At 40.6% G+C, this 22,144-nt stretch overlaps 2 protein-coding genes across 6 annotated transcripts in view; one reads left to right on the forward strand and one right to left on the reverse strand.

Annotated features, from left to right (window-relative positions):
- qtrt1 (queuine tRNA-ribosyltransferase 1) overlaps positions 1 to 22,144 on the reverse strand; it is a 138,684-nt gene that overhangs the window by 104,216 nt on the left and 12,324 nt on the right. The gene's annotated exons all lie outside the window — the stretch shown is intronic.
- LOC125717578 (uncharacterized) lies at positions 1,704 to 10,460 on the forward strand. Of its 5 annotated transcripts, XM_048990692.1 has the most exons (8): positions 1,704 to 1,833; positions 2,302 to 2,435; positions 5,138 to 5,284; positions 5,628 to 5,655; positions 7,055 to 7,099; positions 7,996 to 8,065; positions 8,392 to 8,480; positions 8,841 to 10,460. In XM_048990692.1, the coding sequence occupies exons 1-7, from the start codon at positions 1,737 to 1,739 to the stop codon at positions 8,465 to 8,467; spliced, it is 597 nt and encodes a 198-aa protein (XP_048846649.1). In that variant the 5' UTR covers positions 1,704 to 1,736; the 3' UTR covers positions 8,468 to 8,480; positions 8,841 to 10,460. The 5 variants fall into 5 exon arrangements, 2 of the variants coding, with proteins under 2 accessions (XP_048846649.1, XP_048846648.1); XM_048990691.1 differs by lacking the exon at positions 8,392 to 8,480; XR_007384560.1 differs by having other exon boundaries at positions 5,138 to 7,099.

Genomic DNA, 22,144 nt, shown 5'->3' on the forward strand with positions numbered 1-22,144 from the left:
GATCGCAAACTGAGTCGGCTCCAGAGGAACGTTGTAAAAGGGCTTTTTTTTCCTACCCTGTTTAAATACAGCTAAATACAGTTAAATACAACAATAGATGAGCGGTTCTCACATACGGAAAGCGTCTATGAGCTGTACGGATTGCGAAACGAGAACTTCTGTAAAAAAAAATCAGAGGGTAAAAAACAGGGTAGGCTAACTGTATACTTTACAGAAGACTGTATTTATTTCATTGTGTTTCCTTCGATGAACCATATCATTCTCATCTCTTTTAGAATACAGCTTTCAGCCAAGAATTAGCATAATAGAGCAGCAAGCAGATTCGCTCGTATTGGGAGTCTGGAGGAAAACTAAGGCAATCACTTACATCTGCATCACACTCTTTATTCAGTGTTTCAATGATTTTGTATAGGCTTGTGCTGGTCACTTCATAATCTTGCATGTGTTATACTAATAATACATTACTTTTCCTACAGCACAAATCGAAAATCTAGCCTGGGCACCCTTGTAGCAGTGACAGACGTCTGACATGTAGGTCTGATTGTTTTGATGATCATACGTTGACAATGGGGGGTTGAGTTGGGCCCCATAGCTGTCTATCCTGGGGCCCCTGGTACCGCGAAACGGGATGACGGAGGAGAACTGCTGACCAAAATGAGGAGATGACACATGGGACTGGGCCGGACGGGCACCGTCCGATGTGTGATCATGAAGACCTGAAATGCCATTTCGATATTAACATCGCACGTTGGGCAAGCTGGCAGGGTGGCATAGTGGGTAGCGCTGCCACTGTACTCTGCCTCTTTGTGTTTGTGGAGTTGGCATGTTCACCTTGTGTTTGACTTGCTTTTCAGGCAGATTTCCCAGTTTCCTTCTACTGTCCAAAAACATGCAACTTGAAAGTGAAATGGAGTTATATTTTCCGTATGTGTGACTGAGTATAAACCAATTGCAATGCATATTATATTATATAATCCATCCGTTTTTCAAACTGCTTATCCTACTGGGTCGTGGGGGGTCCGGAGCCTATCCCGGAAGCAATGGGCACGAGGCAGGGAACAACCCAGGATGGGGGGGCCAGCCCATCGCAGGGCACACTCACACACCATTCACTCTCGCAGGCACACCTACGGGGAATTTAGCAACTCCAATTAGCCTCAGCATGTTTTTGGACTGTGGGGGGAAACCGGAGTACCCGGAGGAAACCCCACGACAACATGGGGAGAACATGCAAACTCCACACACATGTGACCCAGGCGGAGACTCGAACTCGGGTGCCAGAGGTGTAAGGCAACAGTGCTAATCACTGCACCACCATGCCACCCCTTATATTATATTATAAACATTTACTTCATGAATCATGAGACCTGATCAGTATATTACTCGATTACTGATATAATTTATAGCCCTATTTACATGCTGCTTATGAAGGTGCACTGAATGTTGTATGAATGCATAACAAATGCATTACGAAGGTGCAGTTAACTTGAAGTGTTACCGATAATTGAAACTATTTAAAAAGTCGGTAATAGATGTTTCCTGGGAAAATACAGAAAATGATAGTATTGGTTTGTAGACCTTCACCTACAATGCAGATAGCAACTCTGGACCCCAGTACTAATAACACTACTTCATGCACTTGTAATTGTGTATCTGAAGAACCTTACATACTTCCTTTATTATCATATCTGGGCTTTCTGGGCCACCGTACTCAATAAATAAGGAAGTGAACTGATATGAAGGCATCTGGAAGAGTAGCAGGACGCTACAGTTCATCTGAGCTTTTAACAATGAATCCCAAAAATATGCTGTTGGTATTGATAATAGGTTATGGTAAGAATGATTGTTTATTCTGTTTTTTTTCTGACTACATTCAGTAATTGTTATTGTTTTCATTCAAGAAAGGCATCTATTTGCATGTTTGTACACTTTAAATAAACATTAATTGCATGTGTGGAAAAATCATAACATAATCACTTCATAACACACGATACTGATTTTTAACATTGCTAAAGAGCGCTTCTGCCTCCTATATATTTTCGGTGTGCCATGTTTCGGAAAAAAAATCCTTTTTGCAGTTAGCCACATGGCTAATTAGCTAGCCATTTAGCCCGAGTAGTTTTAGACGAAAACATTTTAGCCCCGGTGCGAAATTTTCGGATATTTATGTCTACATAGTGTTTATACATTTATTGATGTGGGATTTCATTATTACTGATGTTGAGAAAAAGTGTTATTATTAATATCTCTCTTCGGGGCCTAGTTCGGTGTTTGACAGCCTGCCTTCCTGTTTGTTTCCAGGTTCTGCTGCTGCTGAAAAGGTCGTCACTGTCTCCTGCGAAGACATAAAAGTTAAGGGAGGATATGAATTTCTTGCTAAGGATCATGTTGTACTTGACAAGAACAAGCTGACGTCTGAGGAATGGACTGAGGAGGTTGGTGCTCTGTTCCCCATGATAAACACCTCTGATTTGCTACTGTTAGGATTTAACAATCTACAGATAGCAAACAGCAAAGAAACTAATAACTCTATTCATGTGGCAGGGCCTTTATTTTTGAGGGTATTGTGGCACATTGAATAGCTCTGCTTTCCTTGGGGTCGGGGTTTGGCTCTGTGTGAGTTGTTTGTTTGTTAGAGACAAGTAGGGTTGCCAAAAAAGATTATTTTGATCGATGTTATGACCCCTGTTAGAACTGTGGCCTGTGCTACGAAGCGGGGTTGCTGGCTTATCGGGGTAACTTGTCGCATTTAAGGTAGTCTGGGCAAAATGTAAGTGAACGAATGTGAATCTGTTTCAACTCTGGTACCTTAAACCCGACAAGTTACCCCGATAAGCCAGTAACCCCGCTTCGTAGTACAGGCCACTGGTGTCTAGGCAAACCGGGGGGTAGCATAAAGAAAAGAACTACTGGTATATTCCAAACAAATGGAGCCAGAGAATATAAAAATACCAGGCACAATCGGGCAGTATTTACAGGTGATATATTTGATATGGTATTTACCAATTACATGTATATACATTTATAAATAATCAGAATAACCACCAGCAACAGCATAGCTCTCTCTCTCTCTCTCTCTCTCTCTCTCTCGCTCTCTCTCTCTGCCTCTCCATCTTTGGCATCTGGGGATCTTTGAATTTGCCATTTCCCGGGCTGTCACTATCCATTAAATAAAAGAATTGCACAGTGTTGAGTGACAAAGTAGCATAGAAACAAAGATTTTACGTCTCCTTCATGTTTAGCTTGCTAGCAACTGTACTTTAGGCCACTTAAAAAAAAAAAAAAGGTTCTCGTCCTCTCGTCGATTTTTTTTTTTATATATTTTTTTTTTACAAATTTTGATTGACTGTTTGGACTTTCAAATATGTAAGAAAATACATATTTGAAAATACATACCAAAGAGAGCAGACCTACTTAGTACGCCTCCTCAGTTCTTCGTTTGTTGCGTTTCAAATATATTAAATGTAAGAAAATTCAAGAATGTAAATTCCTTGATCCATGTGTATCTCATAAATGCCTTCCCAACTATGGATTTGGATACTTTATGCTGATGCTTCATTCGTAAATATAAAAATGATACTATTTGAAACCAATATACTGTTTGTCATTCCCATTCTAAATGAACAACCAAGATTTTAAAATATATATCTAGAAAGAAAGTGTATTAAAACATGTTAAAACACCAGGAATTTACAAAATACAGGAACCTGAATGGTTGAACAAGGAAATGCAACTCTACAAACAAGTACTTAAGAACATGTACCACATCACTTCCCCAGATTTAAATCTTTGCACCAGCCCATCTCAGGTAGAGACAAATTTAGGTTCATGAAGCCATTCCAAGACTAGGATTACACAATGTGGATCAATCGTGGATGTGGAATGCGCGGGAAATTCAAATTTCGTCATTCTTGGGCATTTTCCATGCGATTTTTATGAAATAAAAAATAAAAAATAATTCGGGTCGGAGGCATTTCGGCGGGTCGGGCGGGGACGAGAACCAATTTTTTTTTTAAGTGGCCTTATACTGTGATATATGGTATTCTGTATAGCAGCTCTGTTCCGTCCCTTTGGAATCTTGGTGATGGGTGGAGTGGGGTCCCCGCTTAAGCTGCAGCCAAGATTAGCATCATGTCCGTGTCCAGAAATTGACACTACACTGTACCGTAATACCACCCAAGCCTAGCTACCACCCTAAAGCTGTTTATAAAAGTGCATTTTGTAATTTACAAAGTTACTGCAAAGTTACCCATTTCACTACACTGCTTGTATTTATTTGTTTCTAGTCATGTTATTTACTGTGGTGTATTTAAGTCTGTGTACTTTCGGCATTCCGGTCATTGACATCGACATCAGCTCTGGGTGGTACTCCGTGTTCCCCGAGTTGCCTTTCCCGAATAAACCCTTCGTTTCCCCGTATATCTGGACTCCTGTGCCTGCTTCCCTGCGCTGTACCAGCATTTGGACATTTGGATTTTCGTAGAAGTCAGCAGTTTTGCAGGCTTTTGGGTTTTGCTTCATTGCGCATGTAGTCTATATAAGCTCATTCACTTATAATGATCAGGGTTAATTAAAAGAATTTAAACATAGTAAATGAACTGAGGGCAAGTCCTTTTAAGAAGGTGGTGGTAATGCACCGAACAATGTCTGGATTCGGGAAAACATACCTAACACAGACTTAAATACATTGGACTAATGACAGCAACAAGAAACAGCTGGTAAACACGGGGTAGATGAAGGGGCGTCGCACATGGGAGGAGCGGACTAGCGGGCATGACTACTAAATAAAAGGTGACGCGTAATACATTGAAGTCTCTCAGTTTAGGTAGAAAATGTTCCGCTTCACTGAAGTTCTTTTTAGCAACCAGGAGGTGGTGCTGTTTTGCACAATACCTTTTGAACTTTGACCAGCTGTGCATTTTTGGTTTCGCATGGAGACGGTCTCTGTCATTATACATTGGCAATAAAATGATAATTTATGTGATATGAATGTTACATCGTACGTTTTTCTTTTTTGATGAATCTCGGCTTCACCTGTTGTCTTAAGGAAACTGTAACTGTAGTACACTGCAGTATGTAGATGTCTGCTTGCTGACATTTGCGTATTAAGTCCCAATATCTGTACTTGTGTTTACAGAGTGTGATGAAGGCGTATATCGAATATGACCCTCCAGTGAATGACTCAGATCCTACCATTCTTGAGGTTTCCTTTGGAGAAATCCTCAGGAACATCTGTAAGAGTGTGAACTACACAGCCACCCTAAATGACGGCTTCCAGAAGTTGGTGAGACAACCAGTAACACAACTTACCACAGTTTTACATGACAACACTACTAGAATTTTTCACCATCCATCCATCCATCCATCCATCCATCCATCCATCCATCCATCTTTACTTATCCAGAGCAGGACCACAGGGGACCTGTGGTCTATCCCAGGCAGCCCAGAGACTGGAGTACATCCTGCAGGATTATTTTAAAAAGGCCACAAAGTTTCCTATAGTCCAATAATCCAATAATATTGAAAAATATGATGTCTTTGCTCACGTATTAACGAATGAAGTCTTGTGCAGCACCAGCTCGTGTATCTCATAAACAATTCCTGTCTAAAATGTTTCATCATTTCAGGAAATATCCCTGTGGTTTGTTGTCAAAGGTAAGAGGTCTGTCAGTTAAGTATTCATATTACCGATTGTGCCTAGCTAAAAGTGCTTGTTTCTCTGTAATCTGTAATTTATTAGGCGCCCTAGTAAATGCATATTTCAATCATCTACACGGATAAAATGAGGCGTGTCCTTAACTACACTGCAACATGTCATCATGTCCGTGTCCTTAACTACACTGTAACATGTCATCATGTCCGTGTCATTAACTACACTGTAACATGTCATCATGTCCGTGTCCTTAACTACACTGCAACATGCCATCATGTCCGTGTCCTTAACTACACTGTAACATGTCATCATGTCCGTGTCCTTAACTACACTGCAACATGTCATCATGTCCGTGTCCTTAACTACACTGTAACATGTCATCATGTCCGTGTCCTTAACTACACTGCAACATGTCATCATGTCCGTGTCCTTAACTACACTGTAACATGTCATCATGTCCGTGTCCTTAACTACACTGTAACATGCCATCATGTCCGTGTCCTTAACTACACTGCAACATGCCATCATGTCCGTGTCCTTAACTACAGTGTAACATGCCATCATGTCCGTGTCCTTAACTACACTGCAACATGCCATCATGTCCGTGTCCTTAACTACAGTGTAACATGCCATCATGTCCGTGTCCTTAACTACACTGTAACATGCCATCATGTCCGTGTCCTTAACTACACTGCAACATGTCATCATGTCCGTGTCCTTAACTACACTGCAACATGTCATCATGTCCGTGTCCTTAACTACACTGTAACATGTCATCATGTCCGTATCCTTAACTACACTGCAACATGTCATCATGTCCGTGTCCTTAACTACACTGCAACATGTCATCATGTCCGCGTCCTTAACTACACTGTAACATGCCATCATGTCCGAGTCCTTAACTACACTGCAACATGTCATCATGTCCGTGTCCTTAACTACACTGCAACATGTCATCATGTCCGTGTCCTTAACTACACTGCAACATGTCATCATGTCCGCGTCCTTAACTACACTGTAACATGCCATCATGTCCGAGTCCTTAACTACACTGTAACATGCCATCATGTCCGTGTCCTTAACTACACTGCAACATGCCATCATGTCCGTGTCCTTAACTACACTGCAACATGCCATCATGTCCGTGTCCTTAACTACACTGCAACATGCCATCATGTCCGTGTCCTTAACTACACTGTAACATGCCATCATGTCCACTTTGCAAGCCTTTTTAAGTTGAAGTTGATCTTGGAACTTGGTTGCAAATGTTTACTTTCCATTCTTCCTCTTCCCTCATATTTTATAATACTCTCGCATGAAATATTTTACATTGTTTGCCTTTTTTGCACTGTATAATGACAATATAGTTAAATTGAAATAATAAAAAATGTCTCCATGCAGATGACCCAGAAGACACTGGCAGTATCTCCTGGATCATTGCTTTGGGTAACATAGATCCCTCATCCACACCAGGATGTCCAAGCCCTACATCTAATGCAATGTTTCTGAAAATGGTCCTCAGGGACCCCCAGACAGTCCACAGCTGGGAGGAAGGAAAAATGTGAACCATCTGTGGGGGTGTCTGAGGACTGGGTTGAGAAACACTGGTCTAATGTAATAGTAATTTTATTTTTATTTTGTTAGCTCTCATTCCAGTTCATTCCCTAATGCTTCAGACCTTAATTCTTCAGGTTATGTAATGCGAGCACTTTTTGCGATTTGTCGTACGTTCTTTGATCAGATGTCACTCAGTGGTGCACTGCATGTGCTCAGGAATCAAAATGACTTCAGTGGCTGGATGAGCTGGAAATGCAGGATTTTATAAACGGTAGCAAATTTTATTACTGAAGAAGGAAATCAGAGTAAAAAGGGAGTCATGCACCCTGATGTTCTCCATCAGTCCAGATGTTCATCTACATTCAGATTCAAAGATCCAAAGTTTTACATACGTAGAAATAGAGTGTATAGAGTACAGTGAAGTTCTGTCTGGAACGCCTTTGCCACACAGTACAGACAGAGCGGCGTAACACTGCAACACAATAAATACTAAGTACAAAACATTAACTAATATGAGTTGTCTAACAACATATAACTTACAACATTCAGCATCAGGTAGTAAAGTGATATGCGGCAGTAGCGATGTAAAGTGGAACAGTGGATAGAATATAGAGAATGTTGCAGCAGTATTACAGAATTAGCAAATAATAATATGTGAAAAGGCAAGGTGAGAAGCCAGGGACAGATCAGTACAAAAGAGCGCGAAGCGTAGAGTTATTACGTCAGATAAAGCTGCATGTGCAGTGTGACTGATTGACAGCTTGATCACTGTCTGCCACGTCTAGGCACTGGTTTCCTGGTTATCGTCTTCTTTCTGGGGCTGCCGGCATACCTCTGGTGGAGAAAGAAGAACAGGTTAGTTTTTATGCAGCCCGTCGCGTCGCGCTTCTGCAGATGTAGTCAGTGATTGAAGAGCTTGGGTTGCTAACACTTGAAAGGGCTCTGCTAACACTGGAAAGTGCTCTGCTAACACTGGAAAGGGCTCTGTAATACTGGAAAGTGCTCTGCTAACACTGGAAAGGGCTCTGTAATACTGGAAAGTGCTCTGCTAACACTGGAAAGGGCTCTGTAACACTGGGAAGCACTCTGCTAACACTGGAAAGGGCTCTGCTAACACTGGAAAGCGCTCTGCTAACACTGGAAAGGGCTCTGTAACACTGGAAAGTGCTCTTCTTTTGCAGAAGCCAGAATGACGTCACTGCTGTTTCTCCTGATGAGTCCCAGAGCCTAAGAAATGAAGTAGAACATTCGGTTTAGGTTTTTCTACCGGGTGAGTTGGTCCAACGTGGTGTCATTAAAAAGCAGCCAGAACTGTCCAGTGAACTCTGCTGTACAGATGCCTGCTTAAACGACCCCTCCCAGTCAAACCCCATCACTCGTGCTTTATACTAATAACAATGGTTTGTTATTAACCTATATTATTGTTGGATCATTACCAAGATAAGTTCATCTTACTGCCTGATTGCCCGTATTGTCCTAACAACCAGATAATTCTTTCTAAAGATTGAAAGTAACATCTGGTTTGTGATGTAAACATTTCCTCACTGGAAATGGTTGCAATTTGTAAATGATGTACAACTGGAAAAAACCTCATAAAGCACAAGAACGCTGTCTCTCGTTTCTCTTGCAGAGCTGGCGGATGCACTGAAAAATTTGGCTTGAAGACGGAAAATTATTCTCTAACTATATACAGCTTCTTCATGCTTTGCGATGCTCGATTTACATAATTTTAACCATTTGATGATACAATAGTGAAGCACAATCGGTAGTCATCAAACTTTGAATTTCTGTTCCTGGGCTAGTGATATACCGTGTGATACTTTCTACGGATGTTGGGAGACTGCAGCAACCATACAGGCAAACTGTAGCCATCCTAAGCACGAGCTTCTTACAGTATACTAGTATACTACTATACTACTATACTAAGCACCCAAGTGTGTCATATTATATATATATATATTATAACATATATATTCATAACTGACTTACGAAACATTATCCCACCGGGAGTCAAAGAGTATATATGTACATAGTATGATATATTAAAATAATAATGATTATACATAATTATAAATATTATATAAATATATAATTCATAATATTAATATAATGCAGTATTATATGTCTATTTTTATATAGTATGCCACCCTGTCAATTAACCTTAGTTGTTATGGTGATAATCTCTCTCTCTAGTTGATGGAATACTATATAAAAATAAATTAGACATATATAACCACCCATCTTCCATAATTGCTCTGTGCTGGAGCCAATGTGTAGCTTAGTGGGTCAGGACACTGCGTCTGCACTAGGGGCAGTGTGTGGCTCAGTGGGTCAGGACACTGCGCCTGCGCTGGAGGCAGTGTGTGGCTCAGTGGGTCAGGACACTGCGTCCATGATTGGAGGCAGTGTGTGGCTCAGTGGGTCAGGACACTGCGTCCGTGATTGGAGGCAGTGTGTGGCTCAGTGGGTCAGGACACTGCGTCCGTGATTGGAGGCAGTGTGTGGCTCAGTGAGTCAGGACACTGCGTCTGCGCTGGAGGCAGTGTGTGGCTAAGTGGATCCGGACACTGCGTCTGTGATTGGAGGCAGTGTGTGGCTCAGTGGGTCAGGACACTGCGTACTGTGATTGGAGGGCTGCTAGTTCACAGCACAAGGTTTGGCACCATGATTTCACTGTCGGACACTTGAGCACTTAATCCAAATTCCTCCAAAGACTGTCTGATCCCACTTCCTCAAAAGCTTACATGACTTTGGACGAAAGCTTGTACTTAAAGTTCAATGTGCAGCTATATTTGATAACTGGTTATGGAAGATGGATGTTAATTTCTACACAAGATGTTTTTGTCACATAATTTTTTGACATTCTAGTGGCAAAATGAAAAAAAATTATTCATACCAGGTTACTTGTGGAAAGAACCTTAAGCATATATGTTTGCATATATAATAAATTAATGGATGGTAAAATATATGTTTGTGATCAGATACAAATTATACAATACTGTATAATTATGTTTAATATATATGAAATTGTATGATGTATATGAGGAGTTCCTGAATTCTTGATGACCACCGACCGGCATACATTGTGTGAAACTTTCACGAACTGAAGGATTGATAGGAAAACATAGTTATCATCTTAGCTTGTTTACTAACTGCTTGCTGACTTTTGCTACCACCAGCTCCCTTTCTTCACACGTCTTCTTCTATGCTTGTTAGTAAATCATGTATCAATAAACTTTATTAAAACTTCTTTATCTGAGTTGCTTGTATTTCTTTGTAGATAGAAAACACTGCCATAGACAGTGAAGTTCCTCTCTTCTGAATTTGGGCCATCGACGACAGAAATAATATTACAATAACAAGTAACCATATTTATTCATATTAAGGAAATACACAGCTGAACTGGCATTGAACAGCCGCCTGACCAGCAGTGGCCTATCCACTCCAGCCAATTACAAACATTTTTAACCAATCAGGTAAATTCCAGGCAGGCATCAAGTACTGCAACCATTTAACATTGTTTAACAAGTAAACAGCATTGATCTAACTGACATCTGATGGTTCATAAAGGGATTTTATCGCGATGCACATAAACCGTGAACACACTGTCACAGTCGAAGTTGTTTGGTAACAAATAACATCAAAATAAGCTGCATTACATGTTTGTGGTTTTTCTTATGAGGAAGTGATAGAAAATTAGCTTTTTAATTCTGTCTCCTGATAATTTTGTCATTGCTTGGTTTGGCCACCTGACAACCCGTGAAATTTTTCATCTCATGGCTGTGAGATGCCAACATGGGATAAAAAATGTGAGTCTAGACATCTGTGTTAATCTGTACATCTCGGCGTCCGATGATTCCATCAAGCTTGGGTGTAAAGTGACTCCCTCCCTGCGCAAAGGCCTCCTTTAGCAGTCAGACCATAACTCTGTTTACAGAGATAAGCTCACGGTTGAGTGTAAATGGCCAAAAGAATACAGGAAGCATATAACTAGGTTAAACATCAATCTATTTCAGCAAATGTGCTAGAAATGCTACATTTCCATGAGTCCTACAGCAAACCTTCCGTTCGCTAAGGCTGTCTTTAAGTCAAATTTGTAGTAATTCTGAAAAATAATAATGAAGTACAAGCAAAATAAATAAATAACACAGTAAAAGTACAAGTAACTACATACGGTACTGTACTGTACCTCCAGCCGAAGAACTGCTGAAGCCACAAAACGTCTTCATGAGCATCGCAAAGTAGTGCATACATTCGTTATTACGAACCATCGGATTTAACCCAAGTTTTTGATATGATATGCTTTACTGTACTGCGCGTTTAAGTACAAGTTGTCTGTAAGTCGGACGTTCTTGACCCCCAGACTGCGTATAGTAACTCCAGCCAATGACTTGGGCTTAGGAGACACCCTCATTGGACCATGATGCATGACGCATGACGCATGACGCCACATTCTCACGTGACTTGTGCCGCCATTACTGGACGTAGTGGCATCAATTTAAGATTTTTCTCATGGATGCGTTCTTTCGGATTTTCTTCTTCATGCCAATATTCATCAAAATATGTGGTATGGAAATGCGAACATTTATTGCTCTTTTTGCAAGTTACTGCATTGTTAGTTAGTTAATAAATAACAACAAAGTGAATAAGCTGCATAGTAGGTTTAAAAATAAAACGAGTTGCTACTAATCCCTCTGAACAGAGAAAGAACCGATCACACGACAAAAAAAGAACGTTGCATTGTTTACATGTCCCAAGGACAGATAACTGAAAGGATCGTTTTGAATGAGCCTGTTTTCATAGAATAAGCAGCATCCTCTGTGCGTATGTGTAACTGTTTTTGCTCGGTGCACTGTGCTCCAGTGCATAATTGCCGTTTATGTAGAAATCTATTATTTAGCCTGTAATGAATGTTTTTCCAAAAAATGGGAGTTAATTTGCATCCTCGTTTTCAGAAAGTGCACAGTGATGTTCTGTTTATGTGGTCATGTTATGGTTTTTTAAGTTGTTTTGGTAATTAAAGAGTTCTAATATGTTTTATTTTTTTTTATTTAAGCAGTCTTGGTGCCTGTTGTTGTAATTTAACGGTTGTTGGGAGTAATAACATACTGCTGACAGTGTGCAGAGTGGGGGGCGGTTATTGCTAACACTGTGTAGGTCACCAGCGCCCTTATGAATGGCGAGGCTCGGGGGGGGGGGACGTAATGCAGGTCTAGTCCCAGTGTGAACGTGTTTGTTTCAGCTGTTATTTAAATCTGACTTTGATCTTTTATGTTCTGCAGGCTGTACAGTGACAAAGCAAAGTGTACTTACTTGCTGTGAAGATATATATGCAGATGGCATGTATAAATATTCAGTCGACGCAAACTGGACCACGGATAAACTTCACAGTGAGGAATGGGACAGTGAGGTAAGTGTTGAGATAACGTCATTTAGGCAGGACACAAGGACGGGTGAAGCTGTACAGTCACATGGTAAAGGCTGGCATTTCAAAATCCCATAAACCTGGGACACGACATTCAAATAATCTTTTTTTCTACAAATATTTACATTTACATATTTAGCAGACACTTTTGTTCAAAGTGATGTATAAGTGCGTAGCACAAATTTTCATGCTGTCAAGGTGTCTAATACTGTGGGCATAAGTACAGCTTTGCTGAACTTCCAGTGAATGTCCAGGTACAACTGTAAGCAGTGTTAGAGCAGGAGCTACACAACTGCAGTACAACTGCATATAACTATTAACAAAGCAAGAAGTTAACGAGACTATTCAAGAGCCAATAAATGCAACATAACAGCACAGAACAATCAGGTTAGGAGAAGCATTCATGGAGCAGATGTGTCTTGAGGCATCTCTTGAAGGTAGAGAGGGAGCCTGATGACCAGACGTGATTCGGCAGCTAATTCCACCATCGGGAATCCCATAACAGAACCGTCTGGAGTGACACTTCTCACATGGAGGACGGAGCTCCGAGTGGCGCTGGTTTGCTGACTGAAGGGGGCGAGATGGGATGTAGGTCTTGAGGATTCTATTGATGGAGATGGATGTCTGTCCATAAATGGACCTGTAAGCCAGCACCAAGGACTGGCTCCGCATTGGAGGAGAGAGAAGGAGTGACCTGAGATGAGTACATGCAGGTTGAATAAATATCAGCCATGCTTCCACATTTTGAATCATCTGCAGTGGTCAGATGGCACAAGCTAGTAGACCTGTCAGTAGAGAGTTACAGTAGTCAAAACTGCACTAGGAACTGAGCTACATACTAAGACCCTGAGAACTGAAATAGGAAGATTCACTTTGAAAAGAATCAGCCAGTAAGTCATTGTGACTCTTCACCAGTCTAGTCCTTCTAAACCTGTCATGCCAAACCCCTGTGACTGACCTGTCATCCTACTCTGATGTGCAATGTTTCTTATAGCAGTGTTGGTTTGCAATGTTTCTTTGTAGTACACTCAACACTGTTTTACCGTAGTATTAGGAGCATTATGGTGCAGTAATCCCAGATGTGCAATACTTTCAAAATGAAAATCTGTGTTTTATCTTGTCATTTTTACTTTTTATTTCTTTTTTTTATTCTTATTTGTTTTATTTTTGCTTTTACTGTATTCCACGATGTCTTGTTGGTAACTTATCTTGTGCCCCTATAACTCTTACCTCATTTGTCATCCTTACTGCTGAATCAGTACAAATGAAATAGGAAGATTCAGTTTGAAGAGAATCAGCCAGTCAGTTGCTGTGACTCTTCACCTTCTGTCTCATATGAGTCAGTCTAGTCCTCGAAAACTTGTGATGTCAAACCACTGCGACCTTCCTGTCGTCTAACAGGAACTCTCTCTGGCGTGTATCGACTACGCCCCCTTTTCAAGAAACTCGACCGCTGAGGTGGAGCAGGTCCTCTCTGGCAGCATCCACCTCAAACGGTGCCTTAACCTGACTTACTCTGCTACTGACGACAAGTTTAAGGTACTGTAGACTCTCCTGTCTCGCCGTAGCTTTTCACCAGGCCAATCAGGAGAATTCCTGACAGGCTTCTTAGCCGCTGTTCTGGTCCGAAACAACATAATTTGACAGGTTAAAACATTTGTGCATGTTTTCAGCCCATTACAATAAAATATTAATCTTACTTTTCTTTTTGATATTTAAGGAAATTCATATCCACTTCATTGTCACGGGTAAGACTTGACTGTTTGATAGTAGTTTTTTTTTTTTTTTGTAAATCTTTCTATAAACTTTCTTGATCCAAATCTTACACTGTAGATTACATGTGCAGAGAATTTCAAATCAACGAGGCTGTTCTGCTGTTTTATGCCAGGATGTACTGAAGAAGAACAGAATAATGCATCGAAAGTTACATCTAACTTACATCTCTTGGCTGTTTTGGGTGAGTGTCTCTTTGATTCTAAATAAAATCTAGCATGTTCTCTAGGTACTGCTACGGTGCGGATGTTAAATGCAGACTCTGCATCCCAGTGTCATCACCCTACCTTGTACTATGTGTTTTTTACAGCACTTGGATTTTTATGCTTGGAGATGAAATATATTTTTAATAAGAAAAACATAATTCTTCTCATATATTTGAGTGGCTTTATATTTTAGGCATCCATGTATAATTATTATAATTATTATTATTATTATTATTAACAACAACAAAAATCATGCTAATGTGTTTGTACCCTTACAGTTCCCATCACTGGACTTCTGTGCATTTTGGGGATCAAGTAGAAAATTGGGTGAGTTTTAAAATGTAAGGATACCTCACAGTGTAACTGGTATTGCAGACAAGGGGGGCGGGTGGGGGGCATTTTATCAGAGGGGCGTCAAAAATAATATTAATCTCATGTAGCTTTTAAATGATGCTTCTATTAGTAGGAAGTAATGAAACTGAACTCTCACTTTTGCTTTCAGTTGCCTCAGACGGTGGTGGAATGGGTGGAGGCAGCCTGCAGATGATCAGAATATGACCGGGGAGGACAGAGAGACATTTTGTTAGTTGAAATACACAACCTGTCTCCCTCTGTTGAGAAATCAACTAATTTTTAGAATCAATAAAGTTTTGATTTCTAACAAAGGCTAGACGTAGTAAAAGATATTTTTATTAGACACAAACATTTTATACATGCATACATAGGTATAATTCCTTCTTTATTTTCACCAGGAGACGTCGCTTCTCTCATTTTTGTCTCAAACTACTCATCCATTGTTCAAACACAGATAAAGAATTGGTACCTTATAATAGTGAGCTAAGCACTGATTGGATGAATCTCGATTGATTGTAAACAGGGATACAATCAGACTATTGCCTGCATGCAGCGACAAACTGGTTGATGTTCTGTTGTTTAGGTACTCTCTTTCTTGGTAAAACATCAGTTTTTTCCTCCTTTCGCAGACTACAGTATAGTATAGTATACTATAGTGCAGTGCAGTGCAGTGAAGTGCAGTATACTATAGAGCAATGGTCATCAACTCATTGACCATGAGCTACTGGGAGCCCACATGGATCCAGTGAGGCGGCCCAGATTCAATTTTAGTTCAGTCTACATGCGGACTAGAGTCAGCCAGTTGGTGATCACTGGTATAGAATATGTAGGGAATTAAGTGTATGGCGGACAAGATCCAGTAGCTGGTTTGATTGTCATAAGCTTTATATGTAGTTTACCCAACTTAGCAGCCTCTTGCATCGACAGAAGGGCAGCATTCAGGTGGGCAGTGGCAGCTTCAGCCGTGGACCTGCCAGGATGGCATTTACAGGCACTGCAGTGCCTCGGACGACAGTCCCCAGGAGGCATGTCAGGGAGAAAGGGGCTGGTGTGGGTCTTACCTCAGGGGCGGGGAGAGCGGGGCAGCCCTGTGGAAGGGTTATGTCACTGCTCACCCTTACAGGAGATTAATGCTAATATAATTTCTCATCATTAATTCAGTAAGTTATGATGTATAATATCACAAGCAATTCTCTGCTTGAAGCAGTGTTAAGCGCCCCTATGTACTTAAAATATAATACTAATAATAACAAAATATAAAGAAAGAAACATACAAACTTACATTTATATACATATACAATTTTCTGTTGTTAGTTGCTAAACGCAAAGGGCTTAACTGCAAATGTTACTCTGTGTCCGGTCATAACAAAACTAACAAAAACAACAATAACAAAAAACTAACGTAAATAACTAAAAACAATGCTATAAAACATTTGTTACATTTTAGTTTTAACTAAGATGTTTATTCATTTTCATTTGTCTTCCGTTTTTGGGTTGAGAATATGGAGTCCTATACAAAAACAAGTACAAACAAACATTTCCATAATGAATTGAACTTGCCGATTAATTTTAAAACGATTAATTAAAACGTATTTCTTCACATTAATGATGTAGCTTCTACGTTAGATCTTTAAATTGCATTTCGTAATAACGTTGTGGTTTTCATTAAACAGTCATTATTATGAATAATTATTTAACAGCATGCAAATGTGATTACTTAAACAATGCAAATTATATTTCACAACAGTTAAACTTTTCACATTGATGTATTTCACAATTCCACATTTCATAATGAAAGTGCGCTCTGTACAGAGAGTACTTAGAAATGTACCGAGAAGTTAGGGATGACATAAGGCAGGTTATGGTGCGCCGATTAGCTGAGCAAACACTAAGAGGTACTTTAAGATCAGAGGACCCCTTAATTAAGATTTGTGCTTGGTAAATAAGTGCATTTAATGACACAGAAATCGATGAAGAACTTTTAGGGCAGTTTTCCACTGCCTTCAACAGCCGAGCTGTACCGGAGCCAAACCGCTCAGGACTGACTGGCTGAGTAGTTCTCGCACATGGGTTCTGTGTCTTCCGGAGGGCTGGTTGGAAACATTCCGGGAACAAACATTCATGGATTCAATCACAAGTTCATTCCCAACCCCCTGACAGTGACAGACAGCAGCGCACCTATAATATCCATCCATCCATTTTCCAAACCGCTTATCCTACTGGGTCGCGGGGGGGCCGGAGCCTATCCCGGAAGCAATGGGCACGAGGCAGGGAACAACCCTGGATGGGGGGCCAGCCCATCGCAGGGCACATTCACACACCATTCACTCACACAGGCACACCTATATGCTACAGGGTGGCTACTGTCAATCAATCCTCCTTAAAACGATCCACACTTGAGACAGGAACGAATCAACGTTAAAAGAAAATGTCACCAACTAAAATCTCCAACAGATACTGAACATATATAGTCTAGTTGAAAGAAACTTGCTAGGCTAATTAAAGTGAATATTTGTACAAAAGAATATTAAAAATATATGTTAAAAACTTGTATGACACCAAATAACCAGTGATGAACTAGAACATTAAATGGTGCTTATTATCGCAAGAAGTCGCCTTATTATTCTGAATATTTAGACAAGAAAGACAAACTTTTCCTGTTATAACTCTGACTGTGCATGGAATATATCCATAGGCGAAATTTGTTTAATACCGAACCAAAAGATATGCTTCTTGCTTCGGGCAAGATTGTATTACATGCGAATATAAAAGCTAATATACACAATATATGCAAAATCACGATCATTTAAGATCGTGTCGGACATCAACACTGCAGAAACGGCAGGGTTACTAAGCAAGGAAGCAGGTTGGTAGGTTGTTATATATGGGGCGCCGTTTGTAAAGATAGCAAACATTTTTGTACTTGCCACTTTTTCAACATTTGGTGCAATTTTCTGACATTTAGCTAGAAGTCAATGGTGTTGTGGATCATCAGGTTTTTTTGCTGTGTAAATTATGTTCAAAATTGTTCATCATATGTAAATATAAATGGCTTGTCTATATATAAAACTTAAATGTAAATGTTAAATATAAATGTTAAATGTAAATATAAATATAAATGTTAAATATAAAACTTAAATATAAATCTAAATATAAATGAGTCAGAGTCACTAAAGTCAGAACTTACTGATATCGGTGATGTAGGGGCATTAATACTGGATGTGCATGAGTGCACTGCCGTTATTGAAATGTGACCGATAACCACGATCCCCCTCCCGCCCCAAAATACATTCATAGCTTCCCGATGTCACAGTGGAAGGTGCACATGATGTTGCTCCCGGCTGTGTAGCAATACTATGTAACGCAGCGCGAACAACTGCCAAAACTGTACATTCTATGGCCTCTAAGTGAGCGGAATTCGCCATATTGTCCCGCATCAGCCCTAACCTGCGCTCTCGTCGGTACCGCCCATTTTACGCAAATGGGCGTGGCTAATTTGCATACGTTCTCAACATTTAGAGTCTACATTTAACATTTAGATTTAACATTTAACATTTATATTTATATTTAAGTTTTATATTTAACATTTATATTTATATTTACATTTAACATTTATATTTAACATTTACATTTAATATTTATATATAGACAAGCCATTTATATTTACATATGTTGAACAATTTTGAACATAATTTACACAGCAAAAAAACCTGATGATCCACAACACCATTGACTTCTAGCTAAATTGCACTAAATGTTGAAAAAGTGGCAAGTAGAAAAATGTTTGCTATCTTTACAAACGGCGCCCCATAGTTATATACAGAATATTCAGAAAGTTTTTTTAGTTTGTATTTCTGTGGTTATAAACCAGGACTCAGAAGTTCAGCGCAGACGAAAAGCCACCAACAGTGACCAGAATCTAGCCAGCAAATAATTCTGAATACTGCAACTGGCGGTGACATTAAAAAGTTCATAAAGTCCGTACAATTAAGTGGCAGAAATGCAGTTCTCTTACTGCGAAATCTGTACGTAAATTTATTTACATCAGACTACAAATCAGACAAAAGTCCACAAAAGTTAATCTATAACTGATACGACTGTGCCTGTTCTCCATGAGGAGCTGATCTTTCCTGCGAATACATGACAGTCACTTACCAGCGTCTTATCCATGTCTTGCATGTGCCAGTGATGCGCGCTCAGTCGGGGGAGGAACTTATATTCACACAGAGGCTCCGCCTTGTAGCGGAATCTGAGGCGGACAACTGACGGAATTATAGGCAGCGCCTAGAGCGTAACAGCGGAGGTCCGTGGCCATATATCGGGGTAGTTCACCATATTCTTATACTGGACGACACCCTGCCTAATAAACTGCAGTCTACCAGGACCTGGTCGCTTTGTCCTTGTCACTGCTGAAGACAAAGATTATTTACTGTTTTGCTGAGGTCTGAGGGGGCAGATGTGCCATTGTTTAGGAGCGTGGACATTTCTGTATGATGAACTATCCCAAGGCTACAAGTCCATCTCCAGAGATCTTGATGTTCGTGCGTCCACTGTGAGGAACACTGTAAAGCAGTTTACAGCCCATGGCACTGTAGCTAATCTCTCTGGATGTGGACAAAAGAGAAAGATTGCTGAAATGTTACAACAAAGAATTCTTTGAATGGTGAATAAAGAATCTCGAACTTCCAAACAAATTGGAGCTGAGCTGCAGGCAGCTGGGAGACTGTCCTCTGGACAGATGAGACAAAAATAGAACCTTTTGGTAGAGCACAAAGAAAAGAGCACAGTCCCTACAGTCAAAACATGGACGAGATTCACTGATGTTTTTGGGGTTGCTTTGCTGCTTCAGACACTGGTAGTCTTGACTGTTTCCATGGTATTATGAAATCTGAAGACTACCAAGGAATTGTGGGGCGCGGTGTAGGGCTCAGTGTCAAAAAAGGTGGGTCTCAGCCAGAGGTCATGGGTCTTACAGTAGGACAATGACCCAAAGCAAACTTCAAAAAGCACCCAGAAATGGTTTAAGACAAAGCGCTGGAGAGTTCTGAAGTGGCCAGTCAAAAATTAAACAGATACCAATAGTTGTGGTTTAAAAAGTTAGCTGTTGTGAATTCTTTCGATTTGAGACTCTTGTTCTGATAATTGTATTGATTCGTTATGGGGCTTTTATGGCAACATATGTTAGTTAGAGGCTGTCGGGTAAACGAAGGTTGTCGGGTAAACGAAGGTTGTCGGGTAAACGAAGGTTGTCGGGTAAAACGAAGGTTGTCGGGTAAACGAAGGTTGCCATTTTCTTTCTATCTCTCTGCCTACAGCGCTGAGCTGAAGCAGAAGTCACTGCTGATAGAATTCTGTCTTCAGCTCAGTCCACGTGTCAATCCTGTCCCTTGAGTGCTCCATCTTGTATGTGAGAATTGTAACCTGCTACGTAGTAAAGTTCTTAACTCTGCCTAACGACTCAGTGCTCTCTGACCGGAGGCCTTCAGCAGTCAATGTGGTCATGTGCAAATTGATGTAGAAATGTCTTCTGCTGGTCCCTCGGGGTTTGGTTCTGGTTGAGATCAACCACAAGCAGGATCCTATTAAGAAAAGTGCCACCAGCTGATCATCCTCGAACAACGTGAGCATCTGACTGACCAAGCGGTCGATGTTAATTTGAAGGGGGCCTTTTCCTCTCAACATCTCTCTCACTTCCTGGTGTTTATGACCATTTACACCCAGTACTCATTCACCACCCAGAAGGGATTTAGAAAAGATAATACAATATAGTGACAATATTTACAATATTTATTCTTTTTTGTCTGAGAAGTGGAGTACAGGAAACAATTTAAAATGTTAATACAGGGGTCTAATTGTTTGTTTTGGAATTTCACCAAGTATCTGTCCTTTAACTCCATGAGGTACAGTATGCTGGGCACTGCTTTGGTGACTGTGGGATTGAGTGCCATCTATGTGACCTCGCTTGGGGTTTGGGGTTTTGTTCCTTAATATTCCTTTTGTTTTCCTTCTTTTTCTATCTCAGCCACATCTCCCTGCTCCTGCTGCTGGTTCCTGTTCCTGCTCTCTTAGGTTCTCCGCGCCTGTTTGTTCACGTCGTCCTGGAGCCGCCCGTCCATTCAGCAGCCCTGAGTCCTGACAACAATGTTTCCCTTGGGGACTCACAGACAGTTCACGTTCTTGCTCCTTCCCAGCTCCCTACCAGGGAATCCGCAAAATGTGGACTGTTTGGCAGGGAACTCCAAGGGAGCAAAAAATAAATATATTCAGGAAGTGTGGGACAGTCCAACTCAGGATGTTACTTGATTGTATCTTGCAAACTGTGAAAGGAAATAAAATGAGTATAAATAAGCATTCAGAGTCTGTTGTGTGACTTAAGCCTCACCATCAGATACCTTTTCCAACCCACCTTTGGATTAAATGTCTCTTTGCTCTGTTTAATCAGTCACTCCTCCTGGTTATGCAGCCCCGCAAATCACCTTTGTCGGTTAGGTTTGGCTGTGTTGTTTCGGGGTGGATGGCTGCTGTTCATCAGCTCCACTGTTACTGCTGTCTAAATATCACGGACGGAATCAGTACATTTATAGTATAAGGAAGGTGGATATTTGCACCCACGTTTGCCAGTGTTGACACAGTGGTTAGCACTGTTGTTACGCACCTCTGGGACCCGGGTTTGAGCTTCTGCCTTGGCTCTATCTCTACAATCCGATGAACTGGCAACATGGGCTAAAAAAATACGAGTCTCACAGTGTCTGATGATACCATCAAACTTGGGCTAAAAGTGACTTCCTCCACGTGCAAAGATCTCCTTTAGCAGTCAGGCCATAAGTCTATTTACAGAGATAAGCTCATGATTGAGTGTAATAGTTGTGGTGTGCTATGCGCCATGACAGTACAGTAAGCTTTTAGCTAGGTTAAACATCAACCTTATTAAAGGAAATGTGGTAGAATCACTACATTTCCACCGAATAACTCCAACTGATGGTTCGAGCTCCATCCCTGACTCACTGATAGAAATAATGCTTAATGTCATATATGTTTATACATTTATAGAGATAAGGTTATGTAGAGTACCAGTCACGGTTTGGACGCACCAAACTACCTATAGAGTGATAGTGTCATGTCACATGACCTGCCCGCCTGACCTAAACACAGTATGTAGAATAATTTTGAAGAAGG

This window comes from Brienomyrus brachyistius, chromosome 22 (genome assembly GCF_023856365.1).
Source record: "Brienomyrus brachyistius isolate T26 chromosome 22, BBRACH_0.4, whole genome shotgun sequence".
In the NCBI taxonomy this organism is placed as follows: domain Eukaryota; kingdom Metazoa; phylum Chordata; class Actinopteri; order Osteoglossiformes; family Mormyridae; genus Brienomyrus; species Brienomyrus brachyistius.